Source organism: Eleutherodactylus coqui, chromosome 1, assembly GCF_035609145.1.
Source record: "Eleutherodactylus coqui strain aEleCoq1 chromosome 1, aEleCoq1.hap1, whole genome shotgun sequence".
In the NCBI taxonomy this organism is placed as follows: Eukaryota; Metazoa; Chordata; class Amphibia; order Anura; family Eleutherodactylidae; genus Eleutherodactylus; species Eleutherodactylus coqui.
In genome coordinates, this window is record NC_089837.1 from 333,702,548 (window position 1) to 333,721,186 (window position 18,639).

The 18,639-nt window shown below is 41.6% G+C and overlaps 1 protein-coding gene across 2 annotated transcripts in view; it reads left to right on the forward strand.

Annotated features, from left to right (window-relative positions):
• Window positions 1-7,218: 7,218 nt before the first annotated feature.
• The window catches only part of NHS (NHS actin remodeling regulator), a 206,627-nt gene continuing 195,206 nt past the window's right edge, over window positions 7,219-18,639 (forward strand). For both annotated transcript variants that reach the window (XM_066575662.1, XM_066575672.1), the window contains exon 1: window positions 7,219-7,964. In XM_066575662.1, coding sequence (XP_066431759.1) covers window positions 7,550-7,964 — 415 coding nt within the window. In that variant the 5' untranslated portion in view covers window positions 7,219-7,549. The remainder of the gene's footprint in view (window positions 7,965-18,639) is intronic.

Genomic DNA, 18,639 nt, shown 5'->3' on the forward strand with positions numbered 1-18,639 from the left:
TGAAGTAGCCGAAAAAAAAAGGAAGTCTCTGATTAGGACAATAATGAGGTTTTTGTAAGGATCCGAATGTACATAACAAAGGTCTTACTATGTCTGCTATGTGTTGAAGGCAAGAAAAGGCTGCAAATGATCATGATGCAGGCATTCGATAAAAAGGAAGTGATGAGGATAAACATCAGTTTTGTGTTTCAGTATCTGGAATGCCACACCCGCTCCGCTTGGAGAAGCAGGATGGCTTGGGGCTCTAAGACTCTGACCTTTAACCAACAGGGACTTTTTTTAATTTGTCCTCTAGTTTGGCTTGCTACACACTAATTAGGGACTTGTGGTTTTACATAAAGTCAAGATAAACTGACAGAATTCTATGTCTCTAGGAAAAACGCCGTTAACCTTTTACTGGGTGGGTGACCACATTGAAAATGATTTTGTCTTTATTAACATTATTAGCCTAGGCTTCATGGAAAACATCCTGCAGCTTGAAACACTTCTGGCTGAAATAACCTGTCAAATGGCAGCAAGTATGAATAACTGCAATATGGAGAGGTAATTTCAGGCAGAAATCCACTAAATTATCAAGTTTTAATAATCAGTAATGTTCTGCACAACTATGTTCATTAATGTGTTTTTTCAAAGAACTTTATACAGGGGTAGAACAAATAGCCATGTGGTTCGGTAACACAGGCCTAACCACAAGTAGTGGACAGAACTGGAAATAACTTGTTGGCAAAATCAACAAATAGTCATAGACCGGAGGCACATTAAACACTTGTTCTTGAGGGCTCTTTCACACGCGTGTAGGCGTTTTTACGTTTTCTCGTCCACACCATTTATTGGCATGAATGGACATAAACGGTATAATGGCAAACACAGTTGGGGGATAATGCACAGCATAGTTACAGCATACAAACAGATACAATGTAATGTCACAGGAATAATGTGATATTACAGAGCAGAGGTAATGCATACAGTGATGTAATATCACAGGAATACCATATAATAAAATGTCACCATCCACACAGTGACAGCACAAGAAACAATAAAACAATATACCACAATGCAGATATAATGCACACAATGATGTGAGAGTATAGACATGACAAAGTGATGTCACAGGAATAATGCAAAAAAAAAAATGACTGCAGAGAAGGGATAATACATCCACCACGAAACATCAGGCACCAAAAAAAGTCTGAAAATAGGCCCATATTAAAACTTCCATTCCCTCCTCTTCTTTCCATTATTGATACAGTATTTTCTTTGTGGAGATGGATCCCTTTAATTGTTGAGCCCCATAGCAGCTGCTATGTCTGCTACCCTCAAAAGAATATGCTTTCCTTTTATTTTGTACTACCAGGGGCGTAACCATAGGGGATGCAGAGGATGCGGTTGCACCCAGGCCCAGGAGCCTTAGGGGGCCCATAAGGCTCCTCTATTCTCCATATAGGAAGCCCAGTACTATGAATAAAGCATAGGTTGGTATTGCAGCCCAGCTCCATTCAAGTGGTACTGAGCTGCAATAAAGTAATACAAGCAAACATTTTCATTACTTATTTTTGTGTTATCTGACTAATTATCGAGAGATCCTAGGTGTAAAAGACCTGTAGCCACTGTTTCCACTGGATAACCATTGCCACGTCATTTTGAAAGTTTCATCAGGAAGGACTATGCCGCTGAGATAGTTTGCAATGAATGGCCTGCCACTGTTAATGTCGGTCCAATGTGAGAATTGGTATCCTATAAAACATCTCTACATATATAGACTCTTTTTACAGCCACATGCAATCATAATTATTGGATGGCAAATTGGACAAAAATGGTACATATATGTGAACCCAGCCTTAGGATTCTACTGACCCTTCTCCTCAACTATCTCTGTAATAGCCGCTTGTCATCTGAAAGAAGGCAAGCACTGAAGATGTCAGCTTCTATCTATCCAAACCCTTCCTACTAGATATGGATGAGTGAGCACTGGAAAATCCTTCACTTCCCAATACCTCCTGGGCAGAGGGAGGGGGATTTAGGCTTTCAACGGTCAAAGCATATAAACATGAGATGTCTCCCAGCAAGGATTACATCATTTGCATTGTAGATGTTAAAAGATCTGTTCTGGGGAATAATGTGACACTATTTATAGCAAATATTTCAAGGTGCGGTTACAGTAATTAGCATGTCTTGTTGATAGAAGAAGATTGCTTTGACAAGACAGGTTCACATAGAAGACGTTTAATGATTAAATCAATCTTTTACAAAGGTCTTGCTTTTACTTTAAACCCTAAACATATAAGTCCGGCTCATTAACAACATAGCACTGATGAGGAACTAATTCACAATATCTATAGAGAGTCTAATTGTTCCCGCTAACAGCAACACAACTATGACAACAAATGATACTTGTGTGAGAGGTTGGCATAGATTCCCCCAGATCATTTGGATGATGAGGGCCAAAACCAGTCAGGGCTACTAATAATACTGACTAATATATTACAGCAGTTCCTGCAACTTAAAGTTAAGTTTAGTTTGGAGCCAATTTAAGCATTAAACTGTATTAGAGGCATTTTTTATTTACATTTTGTTAAGAAATTCGTGCATCTTAGGCGTCATGTCCACTGGATAAATCGATTTAGGAAATCTGCGCGGGTGTATCGCACACCTGATCCGCGCCCATAGGGATGCATTGGACACTTGCTGGTAAGTAAATAACTGCGGACGTCAATTTTCCCTGCCACGCGGATCGCATGTACGGGAAAACACCCTCAGCATTCTCCATTTTAGTGCGAGTCTCCCACGGGGACGGCTCCCGCAGGCTTCCATAGAATCTCATGGAAGCCGTCGGGATCCACGGTACACCCGCAGCTGAATCTTTGCTCTCCGGCGTGGGAGCGCGGGAGAGCTGGAGTTAAAAAAAAAAGTGCACGGTGCATGCGCACGGCACACTGCCGGGCGTGCCGAGCACATCCGCCAGGCAGAATCAAAGAAGATCCGGCCGCGACGGACGAGAACCTGCACCATCCGGATAGTGAGTTAAATTCAATTTTCAGGCCTCATGTCCGCGGGAAAAAATGGACCCACTGTGGGATTCTGCATGGAGAATCCGCGTGGGCCCGAATTTCCTAGTGGACATGAGCCCTTATAGTCTAAAGCTGGGGACCAGCAGCTTCAGGCCCCCTTGATGGACATGAGCCCTTATAGTCTAAAGCTGGGGACCAGCAGCTCCAGGCCCCCTTGATGGACATGAGCCCTTATAGTCTAAAGCTGGGGACCAGCAGCTCCAGGCCCCCTTGATGGACATGAACCCTTATAGTCTAAAGCTGGGGACCAGCAGCTCCAGGCCCCCTTGATGTCTTCCGTAACCTAAACAAGGTCTTTAGGATGCAGCAACTTCTTTTCCCACTTGTTCATCTCTACTTTCCAAAAGCTGTACTTTTTTTTAGCTTTTGCTGATGTAGCCAAATGAGGGCTTGTTTGTTGCTGGATGAGCAGTGATTTTCAGTGCCATCACTTTGGGGTATGTCTAACTTATTGATTAACTTGTATTAACTTTGTTTTGAGGGGGAGGGGTGTAGAGGGGGTGGCAGACATTTCTCAATAGCTTTTTTTTACGGTTTTCACCATGCAGCATTAATGACGTGTTAACTTAAAGGAGATGTCCCGCGCCGAAACGGGGTTTTTTTTTTTTTAAACCCCCCCCCCCCGTTCGGCGCGAGACAACCCCGATGCAGGGGTTAAAAAAACCACCCGCACAGCGCTTACCTGAATCCCGGCGGTCCGGCGTCTTCATACTCACCTGCTGAAGATGGCCGCCGGGATCCTCTGTCTTCATGGACCGCAGGGCTTCTGTGCGGTCCATTGCCGATTCCAGCCTCCTGATTGGCTGGAATCGGCACGTGACGGGGCGGAGCTACACGGAGCTACACGGAGCCCCATAGAGAAGAGGAGAAGACCCGGACTGCGCAAGCGCGGCTAATTTGGCCATCGGAGGGCGAAAATTAGTCGGCACCATGGAGACGAGGACGCCAGCAACGGAGCAGGTAAGTATAAAACTTTTTATAACTTCTGTATGGCTCATAATTAATGCACAATGTACATTACAAAGTGCATTAATATGGCCATACAGAAGTGTATAGACCCACTTGCTGCCTCGGGACAACCCCTTTAATTCTGTGGGCCAGTAAAATTATGCCAATAGCAAATATATACAGTTTTTCTCCAAATGTTTGCTTTTCCACAACACGATCTTTTTTCTTTTTGCATCACCATATTCTACAAGATTTAACTGTTTTAATTTTCCACTGACGGAGTTTTGTGAAGGTATGTTTCTTTGTAGGAAGCTGTAATTTACCTTGGTACAATTTTAAGGTAGATGCAGCTTTTTGATCACATTTAAGTCCTCCTGCAGACGACAGGGTCGGATCCCACTGCGAGAATTCTCACAGCGGGATGCAAGCCGTGCCCCTGCAGTGACCCGGTGCTCACCTCCTCCCGACGCCTTGCTCTGCTTTGCGCTGGCTGTCGCAGAGTCGGCGCATCACCAGTGACATTTCTGTGCTAGCCTCGCAGAGGACATGACAAGATTTGTTTACCGCGCGAGTTTTCATGCGGTCAAATCGCGGCTGTCTACATAGGACTGCACTATCTAATGCAATCCTATGTCTGTGGGCATGGGCGTAAATTCTGCGGGAAACCCCGCCGTGCATTTGGCCTTATTCTATTTATTTTGGAGATAAGATAAATCAAAACATTTTTTACATCGTTTGCCATGCAGGGTAAGCAATGCATTTGTTTTATTGTAGACCCTGTTACAGACACGGCAATGCCAAATAATGGTAGATTTTTCGTTTGCTTGTTTTTTCCATAATAAAACAAATTTCATTGGTAAAAAGGGTTTTTTTGTGTTTCTCTTTCACTTAAAGTTTTTTTCACTTCAACACATTTTATCACAAAGTCCCACAAGAGGATGTGTACCAGCAATCCTTTGATTGCATACATATTACACTGCTCTAATGATAGGCATCATATTAGACCATGCCTATTAGACTTTCATACATGGCAGACACGGAGGGCATTTTTAGGCCTTCACCTATCATTGCAGCCCAACGAGAACCACAATCACATGTCATATTCTGACAGAGAAAACAAACAAAAGAGACACGTAAATCACATCAGTATCAGTCCTTCTAGGTACACTTGCACACAGATTTTGAAGGAACTCAGCAGGGAGGTTGTTCCAGACATCTTAGAGAACTAACCACAGACATTCTGTGGATGTAGTTTGCTCAAATTGTTCTGTCTCTTCATGTAATCCCAGACAGATGATGACGAGATTAGGGCTCTGTGCGGGCCATATCACTACTTCCAGGACTCTCCTTTAGGCCGCCTCTCCACGGCCGCGATGGAATATCGCTAGCGATATTCCGCCACAGTGTAGGAGGGGGGAGCACTATAAGCACTAATTGCTAGGCTCACCACGGAGAATCGCTATGATTCTCCGCTCGTGGACGTCCTATGGAAAGCGTGTCATGCGAGCTCCGTGGGTGATTTATCCCCGTGGATCTCACTATGACATCTCGCCCATGGACAGGCAGCCTTACACTGAAGATAGCTCTCAGGGTGGTTCCACACAGGCAAGAAAATCGTGCGATTTTCGCCTGCTGTGATAGTCAGTAAAAAAGCTGAATTATGAAACCAATGATTTACAGTGGTTTCCTTCCCATCTGCAATGTTTTCACTGATGCGATGTTGAAGTGGATAAAAAATCATGGCACACTATCTTTCTGCGATGTGCGATTTTTGAAATCTCCCACATATTCCTAATGAGGTTTCTTTTTATCGCATCGCAACACTGCAAACGCGCATTGCGATGAAATTTTAACATTACAAAGTTGCATTGACTTTTGTGCTGAAAAATTGCACAATTTTATCACGGGTGGCAACCATGTGATGCAAGATTACTCTCCCCAAAAAACCATCGCTGATATTCACAGATCGCAGTGAGTTAAAATGTGATTTTCTTGCGGCAAAATCGCGACCGCCCGTGTGTAATTACCCTTAATGACACTGGCTGTATGTTTGGGGTTGTTGTCCTGCTGCAGGATAAATTTGGAAACAATGAGACTCTTCCCTGATGATATTGCATGATGGATAAGTATCTGCCTGGATTTCTCAGCATTGACGACACCATTACTCCTGACCAAATCCCCAACTCCATTTACTGAAATGCAGCCCTAGATTTACAAGGAACCGCCAGCATGTTTCACTGTTACCTGCAGACACTCATTATTGTACCGCTCTCTAGCCGCTCGGCAAACTACCTCATGTTACAGCCAAATATTTTATATTTTAACTCCTCAGTACAGAGCGCCTGTTGTCATTTTTCTGCACCCCTGTTCCTATGTTTTCATGCATAGTTGAGTTCCTATTAACTATTACGGGTGCATTCACATGGCCCAGAAAATCGTGCAAGTTTTGTACATTGTTGGTCCCTCGCACATCGCAAAGCATACTGACGTGGTGTCCATGTACTGTTCAATACGAGTATGTCATGTGCGCCTTGCTCTCGCTCATGCACCCTCACACTTCTATTTTTGAAAGCCTTCTTACTTTGCAGCATTTTTTTCACACGTGCCTAAAACTTTTGCACTAATGAAATGAAACTCTAAAAATGACATTCACGATGAGTTAATAATGCTAAAAAGTAAACCTGCCTATTATTTAACTTCATGCATTCTGTGAAGGCGTGTAGTTGAATGGGAATGTACTAGCGCTGGTTCTGTCTCATACTCATCCGGCAGCATAAAGGTTAATGAATCCACATATTTTCAAACCTACAGATCGACTGCTTTTCAATGTACCATGTCATTCAAGCTCCGGCACTTCTGCCTGTATATTCTGTAAACCTTTGCATCTGGAATCTGACGTCTAAAACCAGAACTAGAATCTATGGCTCTGGGTAGCATAAGGCGACTCTGGAAGTTGCCAGGCGATTTGCTGCAGAATGTCTTGCTGTAGAGCCTTCCAGTGACTCCATGTGGTGGAAGAAGGCAGTGTCTTGTGCGAAACAGTCTGATTCCTCCCCTCGGATTCTCAACACCTCCTACCCCCTCCCTGTCTTTTTCTAATTCCTCCTCCCCATTCAAACCTCTATGTGAATTCCTGCCTCCAGGTTTTCAGTCTGCCTCAATCTGGCATGGTGAAAGCAGGGAGAGAGGCAGAGAGAACACATCCAAAAAGCGACTGGATGATCAGAGGGAAGCGAGGATCCAGGGAAGCAGTGTACAACTGCAAGACTTCACACATGGCGTGCAAACCATGGCTATGATGATCACCCGCTACCAACAATTGGGAACTGCCAGGGATTAACGAAAGATCTGAGTATTTAAGAAAAAATTGGACCTGTACAGGAGTGGTACTCTGGTTTGTGGATTGCTACAGTATTATCGCTCTCATTTGCTGGATTCTAAGAGCTTGATCCTTTTCGGTGGTATTTGATGTTGTTTCCTTAGGATTGGATAGCAAGGGATTTATTGTTGGATAACGTGAAGGGCGATCTGCAATGCCCTTTGCCAAGCGGATTGTTGAGCCCCAGTGGCTGTGTAGGCATGCTGTCACCCAGGTAGAGGGGAGCTGCTGCCGGGATCAGGGGGAAGAGCAAAGGCAGCAACCCCGGGGGAACGCCAGGGAAGAATTGGCGGTTAGCTCCGCACAGGTGCCCTCAGAGGAGAGGGACCCTCCATCCATAGATGCGAAGGAAAAAGATGTGGCCACTCTGGATCTGGGCGCTATCAGCAATGTTGCAATGTCACGGATTTTACGGCAACTCTCGGATGTAGCGCGGCATGCCTGCTCTATTTTCCACGAGCTCGAGGCAGATATTCAGGTTACTGCGCGGCGTGTGCGAGCGCTGCAAGGGAAAATTGGTACTGTCCAGCAGGTTGTCAGCAGCTTGGATCCAAAACAGGAGACCGTGCGTGAGTACCTCATCTTGAATGGAATTTGCTGCATTTTGTATTTAGCATCCCTGGGCTCAGGGGTTACAATTACTAACTGGTACAGGCCTTTTATGAAGCTCAATGGAAAGCAAAAACAGGGCAAAAGGTGAATTGTTACAGTCACCAATTACCTCCTGGTACTATGTATCACATTGCTTATCTCATCAAGTCCCCAAATGTTTCATTATCACCTTAGATGCTACTAGAGAAGGGAGGGAAATCTGCATTGCTGCTCCAAAAGGAGAGCAGCTGCTGAATGTGATGAGAAAGACAAGGGACTTCTCCCTCCTTTGTCACCTCAAATAATTCCTTTAGTTACAAAAAAGCAATATGAAGTGTCTTAGAAGGCGGATACAGAACTTCCTATTGCTACATGTATAGGCCTGTCGCCTAATATTTAGAATGTGGAATTGTTTGTCTTACCATATTTCACTATGCTGCAATGAGTATACAGATTCAGCAACATATGTATATATATATATATATATATATATATATATATATATATATATATATATATATATAGTGGTTGTATTGTACATGCAGTCTTATACAGTAATCCATGGTCTTCTTGTCCTACTAATGACTGCAATGCCAGCATGTGTATAGAGGGGTTATACCTTTAATGACTGTCCTTTACGTGACTGGGTGTCATGGATTTCCCTAGTTCTATCGAGGAGGGCACTGCTGATGTCCTTGCTTCTGCTACCGTATCCATCTGCAGTATCTTTTCATCTATCTGCTAAGTAGTCACAGCTTGGTCCTTCCCCTTGCTACCACCGACATCAGTTGCTGGGTTCAGAAGCAGAATTGGTGGACGTGTATTATAGGCTATTGGTACAGTGCAGATGGTTGGGTATTGACTCTACAAATCACTCCAGCTAATGGATAAATGATAAGGAGCCATGTATAGCTGTGAGCAATATATTGCTTTACATTCATATAACCTTCCCTGTCACCGATGACAAATGTAATTCCAAGACCTGCCCTTTTCCTTCCTTGCCATATTCTTTGGTGGTTATCATGGTAAGGATTGTCACTAATAGTTGGCTGCATATGCAACTTTCCTCAACCTGCTTCAATCACGGTGATGCCAGTTCTGTGTGCCTTACATAAGAAACCTTCTTGAGGCTTCAGATTTTGCGGAATCACTGGGCAGATGCTGAAGACTGAAATCTCAGCAACATTGAGGTGGCAACGCTGAATGATCATTCATGCTCCTAAGCAACAGGAAGGAAGAGGGTATGGTTTGCGTGATGATAGGCTGCTGGTAGCCAATCAGAAGGCAGAGCAATCATGGTCATATTGATATTAAAAGCCGTGCTCTGATAATACAACATCCCGGTGTTCTTACAAAAATAGAAAATATGAACCTGATTCTTGGCAGGAATTTCTGCTCTATCACAGTTGTACATGTATTTTATTGCAGATGAAAGGGACCACCCATGACATGCTGTGCATGAGCAGTATGGGCCCATAGCATGCTGATGTATGCCTATGCAATGTATATTGTGCATGTAAATGTGTCCAATACTGCAGTCTAGCCCTTGAAGCGTGAGTAAGGGAGGAACAAGGCGTTCTCATCCTCTGGCTCCAGACATGTTACTCCTGCACCTCCATCCTCAAAGGAGGAATGGCTCTTAGCTTTACATTACTTCAAGGCTGGGCAGCAGGAAAAGGAAAGACATTTTGAGACCTTTAACTCATTTGATCATGACCTTGGAAATGTTGCAAACACGTAGTGTAGAGGATGTGACAAAATGTTCTGCTTATGAAAATGAACTGGAGGAGGGGATCCTTCACTGCAGTGTTCATAGTGAGGGCAGTGGCCAAAGACAAATCTTCTCTTTCCAGCCATGTGCATGACATGTGCCTCCTATAATGTTACCCTTATCTGATGATTATCCAGGGGAGTCACATTTAAGGCTCAAGAGACTATGACAGGTTGACAAATCGATGGTGGCTCCAGTGTGAGACATGCCTTTTCTCTAAGGACTGCTTGCAAAATTGATTGGATTTATCACTAGTGATTTAGGATATAGCTATATGTTGTTGATGCGATTAGCTTCGTTTGTCACGATGATGGGTGAAATGTGCCTTCAAGATTACAATGTCCACGCCACCCACAATATCAAGAGGTTTCCCTTCATACTTGATGGAATTGGCAAAAGATGTTTCAATGGATGTTTGATATGTTTCTTATAGAGGGATTTCATTCTTCAATATTCTATGCTGTTCAGTTTCTTTTTATGTTCATGTCATGTTGGCACAGCTGATTTTATGCTATTGGGGACATTTATTAATGGTTCTATGCCACAATTATGGGAACATTTATTAATGGTTCTATGCCCTATTTGTGCAAAAATGTCACAACTTTTCTTTCTCCTGTGCCGGCCCTGCCACTTTTCTGAAAAGTAGGCGGGGTTTTCAGAAGGGGTTGTGGCCTCCAGGGACCGACAGATTTGTATATAATTTACGCCACAGACTGGCATAGATTATGCCAGAAGTGTACACCTGGTTGGGTTCAGGCATACGTTTCTGTCTAGGTAAATGGAGGAGAAATTAGAAAACCAGATGTGATTTGTTACAATCCACCATATGATTACCTTCCTTAGTGTACAGCTAATATCTGAATAGTTGGTAGTTTTGTGCCATTCTCCTTGTGGTATATTCCTGCTACTCTTGTGCTGCTCTATATGGGTGTGGTTTGTGGGTACATTTACCAGTCTGACAAGATGAAACTATTTAGCCAAGCAAAACATGGCATACTTTGCAACAATGGTCATTGTATCTGCTGCAAAATCAGTTAAGGCCCTTTCAAAAAAAATGTTCAGATGAGCGAAAATGAATGAATCAATGCAGCCAACAATTGAACAATGGTTCACTTTTCATTCATCATTCATTTTATGCAGGCATAAAAATCATCGTTGGCTCGTACACTAATCATAAATAATGTTCATTCAGTCATTCTCACCTATACAGTGAATGTAGAAGACTAAATGATTTCTCCTATGAACGAGCCAATGATGTATCTGCCTGTATAAACAGGCTGCCCAAGCGGACGATCAAACTATGACGATACATCATTTGATGTAAACTGACCCTTACTCCAGTTACTTCTAAGTAGTTCACAACAAAGTTAATACCATCAATGATAATACATCAGTATCAATAGAAGCGTCATTATACCACACTGGCTATTTGATCAATAAGACCAGGCTTACACTAAAAACTACATTTAACAGATATTACTAGAAATTCTCCCAATGTATACGTCTAATATACCACTAATTGCCAAGATGTGTGCAGAAACAATGTTCTTTTGGCATATGTTTGATGGGCATTGGTATTTATTCCTCAACTGTATTAAAAACCATAGTTGACTACACTTCAATGCAACTATATGCTGCAGAGGTATTGTTCCATCTTTCTTATTTGCATAAATTACCCAGAGGAACGTGCATGGCCTTATAAGTCTCCTCACTCACCTTTCAGGTATCTTTTCACACCACTTCTGGGTGCTCTCCTTGGGGAGAGACAATGCCATCCTCCGATCCACTCACCCCCTAGGTGTTTCCACATAATTTTTGGGTGCTCTCTTTAAGGAATGACGACAGCCCTCTTGACCTACTATATGCAAAAAAACTCCTCTATCACATGTGATATGTTCTTTTTTCAATATGCGTCAATGGCAGACATGTGCAACCATAAAAGTACCTGTCTGGGGCATGTTTAATTGAACATTTTGAGTACCATGTGGGCCTAACCTAAAATGGAATAACTGCAGATGAAGAAGTAACTGCGACCTCTCTTCTGTACATCAGTTTTAAGGCGTAGTGTAGTACTTTGAAGAAAGTGATGACATCATTGAATTGGGTCATAGGGCATTTTTTCTCTGTGTACGCCCTAATCTGTTTCTCTTTCTCTCAGAATGTGGGACATTTCTTTTTACATTATCCAAGACCACTTTTTTTAAACATCAGTTTCTTTCCAAAAATAAGATATTCGTCTATTGTTCCCAGCTGCATCAACAGACTGAGCGCAGAGACAGAGCATTCTCAGGCAGCTTTGATTTATTTCAAATACATTGGTTCAAAGAAACAAATACCTTGTTAAAAAAATGGCCAGGATAATTTTTCACCAGGGTGGAGTTCACAGCTGAGAAATGACTTTTCCAGAATTCCTTAATGTTAACTGTGTCACTCTATAACAGGGGGAGATTTATATATTCAACGTGTCCCGTAAATGGCTTACTTTCATAATTAGAAGTCAGGATTACTTTTCAGTTTCCTCAACATTTCATTTGCACTTCAGGTGTTGTGAGAACAGTCTCATGCCCGGATGTAAGAACACAATCTGTTTTAAATGAGGTAGAAAAACCTCTATAGAATGGCTTCTGAAAAGATGTGGAATTGGGTTTCACTTGTCTAAAAGTTTAAGAATCTGAATTGATGTAGGGCTGTGGTCAGCATTGTGCACATTCCCGTATGGTATGTGAGCACTAGTAATACGGAAGTATAGCTAGCTTGGAGCCACTTTATAGATCGTATTAGCGAATGTCATCATCAGTAATTGTTTAGTAACCTAATATTGTTATTATTGGAATCACAAGTAGGAGCAGCCCCGAAAATAACCACTTAGCCACACCATCATCAGAATATAGGCAGCATTTTCAACAGTCAATGAGTCAGTTGTAAAGTGCTAAGCAGTTTATGGTCATAATACAGGCTGCCATAAACAATACTTGTATACTGCAGACTGTTCCAGGTGGATAGCAGGAAGAAATTCTACAAGTTGACAAGGTTATAATGAGATTTGCTTCTACTTGTGAACGTAGTGATCTAAATAGCACATTAAAATACAAAACTGCTCAAAGCACAGGTCTCTACTAACATATTTAATGTGGCTTCAAAGTAGAGCATAAGACCTTGTGCCCATGGCAGAGTTGTGTGCCTGAGATTGTACAAAGTTGCTCCTTGAAGCTCCTGGGTTACAGGACAAAATCTGTGCAGTTATGATACTGGTGTATTCTAATGTGGCATAGGGGACTTTGGGCACCCTCAGGGTACAGGGCCCTAGTGCAACCGCTACCTTTGCTCCCTTATAGCTAATCCCCTAGTCCTGTATACAGTTCTATATGACTCCATATTTCGGAGCAAAGTACCTCAATATGCAGCCATACCATGCTCTGTCAGATATCATATGTGGGAGATTCCACACTTTGGTAGTTTGAAAGTCTGATCATCTTGGCATCAGAGTGGGTAAGGTATGGATATTTTGAAAAGTATAAAAGTACAGTGCTTTGTCTTTGCTGCCGGTTGTACTGTTTGTCTGATTGAACCCTAAATACACATGATCAGGGGCGTAACTATAGGGGATTCAGGGGATGCGGTTGCACCTGGGCCCAGGAGCTTTAGGGGGCCCATAAGGCCACTTTTCTCTATCTATGGAGCCCAGTACTATGAATAAAGCATTATATTTAGGGACCCTGTTGTAGATTTTGAATGGGGGCCCAGAAATTTTAAGTTCTTCCTCCGCACATGATAAAATAATAAAATAATACATTGTTTGTAGCATTCATTTTCAGGATACAATGGTACCTATTTACAATGGAGTTTATCAATATTCTATTGGTATTTGGACTATATTCATATAGGGGACTCAACTCCTATTCAACACATCTACTTTATAGTGTATCACGTTAGGAATGTGCCCATAGTGAGAAAAATCTAAGCAGTTTCATGGAGCCAGTGTTGTGGACATGAAGATAGAATTATGGTCATTTACAAACTTCACATTCTTGTTGAGTTTAATTGTGGTTCATGGTGTAGACTGGATATAGTAGAATTACAAGGGATACACCTCACATCACTCTTCAGTGATATACTATGCCTACTGTATCTCTTATACTAACATACATTCTGGAGCAATGCCATATAGAGAACATCAAGAACAAGAGGTGTGCCAGATCACTGTGCTGCCGGAGGCAGGAACAGATATAATACCCTCATTACCTAAAAACATAAATAGTTGTGTCACCATGGCACAAGATGTACTCCAATGTAGAAAGACTGGTAGGTTTATTCAAATTCTACATTAGTTCAGCAAGAAAATGGATAATACATCTATCTATGATTGATAGATAGATACATAGATGTTTTATCTAGCTATTCATCTATTCATCTATTATCTATCCATCCATTAATTATCTATCCATGTATACCTATTCATCTCTATCTATCTAAAGTTCTATAGCTATCTATCTATCTATTCATCTATGGTTCCATATCTATCTATCTATCTATCTATCTATCTATCTATCTATCTATCTATCTATCTATCTATCTATCTATCTCCATTCATCAATTATCTAGCTATTAATTATCTATCCATGTATCTATTCATCTATATCTATCTATCTATATCCATCCATCTATGTATATCTATCTATTGATCTAGCATTCTATAGATATCTATCTCTCTATCTATTCATCTAATGTTCTATATTTATCTATCTATCTATCTATCTATCTATCTATACCTATTCATCTATGATTCTATATCTATCTATTCATCTAACGTTCTATAGCTATCTATCTCTCTATCTATTCATCTATGGTTCTATATCTATCTATCTATCTATCTATCTATCTATCTATCTATCTATCTATCTATCTATCTATCTATCTATCTCTATCCATCCAATTATCTATCTATCAAACTATATCAATCCATCTATCCATGTATATCTGTTTATTCATGTATGGTCCTATATCTATCTATCTATCTATCTATCTATCTATCTATCTATCTATCTATCTATCTATCTATCTAGCATCTATCTATCTATGCATCTATGGTTCTATATCTATCTATTTATCTATATCCATCTATTATCTATCAATTATATCTATTCATATCTATCTATCTATCTATCTATCTATATCCATCCATCTTTCTATCTATATCTATCTATTCATATATGGTTCTATCTATCTATCTATATCCATTCAGCTATCTATGTAAATCTATCTATCCATCTAAAGTTCTATAGCTATCTATCTATCTATTCATCTATGGTTCTATATCTATCTTTCTTATCTATCTCTATCCATCCAATTATCTATCTATCAAACTATGTCCATCCATCTATCTATGTATATCTATCTATTCATCTATGGTCCTCTATCCATCTATCTATCTATCTATCTATCTATCTATCTATCTATTTATCTATCTATCTATATCCATCCATTATTTATGTATATCTATCTATTCATCTATGGTTCCATATCTATCTATCTATCTATCTATCTATCTATCTATCTATCTATCTATCTATCTATCTATCTTATCTATCCCTATCCATCCATCTATCCATGTATATCTATCTATTCATTTATGGTCCTCTATCTATCTATCTATCTATCTATCTATGGTTCTATATCTATCTATATTAGAGATGAGCGAGCATGCACGAATAAGGCAGTTACTCGAGGGAGCATCGCTCTTCTCGAGTAACTGCATTCTTGTCCGAGAAGGCTCAGGGGTGCGGCGGGGGGTAGCAGGGGGGAGAGAGAGATCTCTTTCACTTTCCCCCCGCTATCACCTGCCGCCCCACCCCTCGAGCCTTCTCGGACAAGAATGCAGTTACTCGAGAAGAGCGATGCTCGCTCGATTAACTGCCTTATCCGAGCATGCTCGCTCATCTCTAATCTACATCCATCCATTGTCAATCCATGTATATCTATCTATCTATCCAAATTATCTATCCATGTACTGTATATCTATCTATTCATCTATGGTTCTATCTAGATCTAAAATAATCTATTGATCTAATAATAAATTTATTTCATTATTACATTTTGACAACGCATCTCTCTACTGTGTATTTATGTATGTCCTTAATTTTGTACACTGACGTATAATGACTGTTTAGAACACGATTCCATAAGAATGTAAAAACTAAGCAAGGGTCATTTTGTATAAAACGCATAAATAGTGTACAATGTACCAAACTCTCGCCTGTTGTGAGTAGGGTCACTCCTCATGTTAAGTCTAGTCATCTGGCATTCATTCATTGTGATGACGGCCTAATCCCTGTGATGAGATTGTGACCCCTGATCTGCAGGAGTGAAATAAGCTGGGCAGACGCAAGTGCTCCGTCTAGCAATGCTTGCACTGCCCTGAAGTATGTATGCTGTATGTAGATAGCAACAACCTGCAGTGGAGTAATAGTCCTTGCGTGTTGAGGTGGGATTCCATGTAGTTGCAAACTGAATCTACTGGAATATGAACCATTGAAGAGATTACATCTGATACGTCAAGGTCCTCAATTCTAGGCAGTTCTGAGCGAGTTAGATGGTCATTGAGGTAAATCCACTCTTATACAATAAGCCTAATATTATCAAAGTCCTCAACAACACTGTATCAATTAATTCTGCAAGATCAGAACAAGATGTTCCTTTCCTGAATGAAACTAAAATCTAATATCTTGCTACATACTTCTCAATTGTGTAGACAACACATTTCATAAACTTAGTAGCATTTATATCCGGTCTGCAATTGTAAAGGCGGACAAGCGTATAATACAAACCCATCCATATTAGAGGGACAAGCCAACTATCTATCTATTGCTTATTATATATTCGACTGAATTGGTGGATGTCAGAGAGGAAGAAAAGGATCAGGTATGTTGAATTTCAACATGCCCAGGTCTTTGTTCTTAAGGGCTCATGCACACCAGTGGATTTTTACAGCGGAATCGGCGGTGGGCATTGCCCGCGGATTCCGCAGCAATAGCCGTCCATAGCATAAAATGAAAAGGTGACTTTTCATGCACTCAAGTGGAAACCAGTTGTGGTTTCCATTCGCAAGTAAAAAATCGCAGCATGCTATATGTTAGAGCGTTTTCCATGCGGACACCTTCCATTTAAGTAAAAGGAAACCCGTATTATCCGCAGCCCTTCCGCAATCATCATTGAGGAAAGACTGTGGGATCCGCATCATCGCCTAGTGACAGTGCAGGGAAATCTATACTGCTCATGTGCGCCAGCACACTGACGGCCCATCCACGGTACAGAAGAAAAAACAGGTACGCAGGGTCGCGGGCAGGGGGCATGGGTGGATTCTGTGCAGGATTCCCCATGCGGAATCTGTGCATGCCCATGTGCAGGCAGCCTAAGGAAGATAAGCTTGCCACCAAGGAGTCTGGCAGAGGCTTCTTCTCTTCTCCCCATTGAGAACATAAGCATGCTTAGCCGAACCAAGGTTACATGTTTGTAGGAGGGAGTTTGGGAAGAATGACAGCTATTGAATGTGTGTAGGGGCATATGAAAGTGGTTGTCCAAGTTAAGGAAACCACTATCACTGGGTCCCCCAAGCCTTAAAGTGACAAATCAGCAGTTACTCACCTGTCCCCACTACTTGTTGCCTGTTGCCAGCTCCAGTCTTACTGTGACATCACTTTACAGGCAGCTGTCACCCTGAACCCACCTACAAACAAGCTGCAGTAGCCAATGACAACCCTCAGGGATCATAGCTGTCATTGGCTGCTACAGCAGGTTTACAGGACGTCACAGCAGCTTGTAATGAAAGACAGCAGACTCCAGGGTTGGTGGCGGGGGATGATCAGGGAGCGTCAAGAGAGGAGTAACCACTGATTTGTTATTTTAACAAATGGGGTACCTGGTGACAGTGGTTTTACTTCGGACAAGCCCTTTAAGTGCAAAGCTGTGACTTCAAGTCATTTGTTCCAGGGGTCAGTGTTGACTCTCTGTGACCTAGGGCAAGTCTGTACAGAGCAATGCAAGATTTTTTGGAGTGATAACATTTCAGTAAGGGGTGTTCCATTGGATGACATTTTCATTAACTCCCTTTCCAATGTGTCTACAATGGTCATTGTGCACAGACAGTAATGGCCTCTTCTACAGATATGCTTAGTTAGGTGAGAAGAGGTGGAGCAATCTCGTGGCAATGCATGGATTTAAACCTGTATAGGGGCTTGCCTGAAGGTGGATAAGAAGTCTATGTGGAGATGCTGCCAACCAACTATGTCTGTAAGATATAGACTGTGGTATGGGTGAAGGAGTTAGATAAAAAAACTGGTGTTTGGCGCAGCTCTCCAACCGTGCAAGGTAAATAAAAATATTTATTGAATACATCCCAAGCTAGCATAAAAACGCATTAGAGGCCTGAGCCTCTTCCTCAGTTCAGAAGGGGTCATACGCAACTAAGGCTGCTTCGATACTTCAGCTGCGCATATTTATGATGGACTTGAAAAGGGGGTCAACAATACCACCTAGGAACACGGGTGCACAGACTGTAATAGCTTCTTCTAAAGATATGTCAAGCATGGACTGCTCGTATTGACGGTGTCTAGTGTTATAGAGCTGCCTCTTGACAATGTCTCTGTCTGAGGCACAATAGTGTAAGTTCTATGGTGATGAGAACAGTAGAGCAAGACCTCTGAGCTTAATGTTCTCTTCAGCCTATTGTGTCTGACTGAGCAGATGGGAAAGTTTGATGGATAGTTGTACAATTGTGTAGTAAAGATTGCTATTCATTCATAATATCCTCAGCTTTATATTGATGCTGTGTTTTGTTAGCATGACAATGACTAACATATACACATTCTAGAATGTTACCTATTATA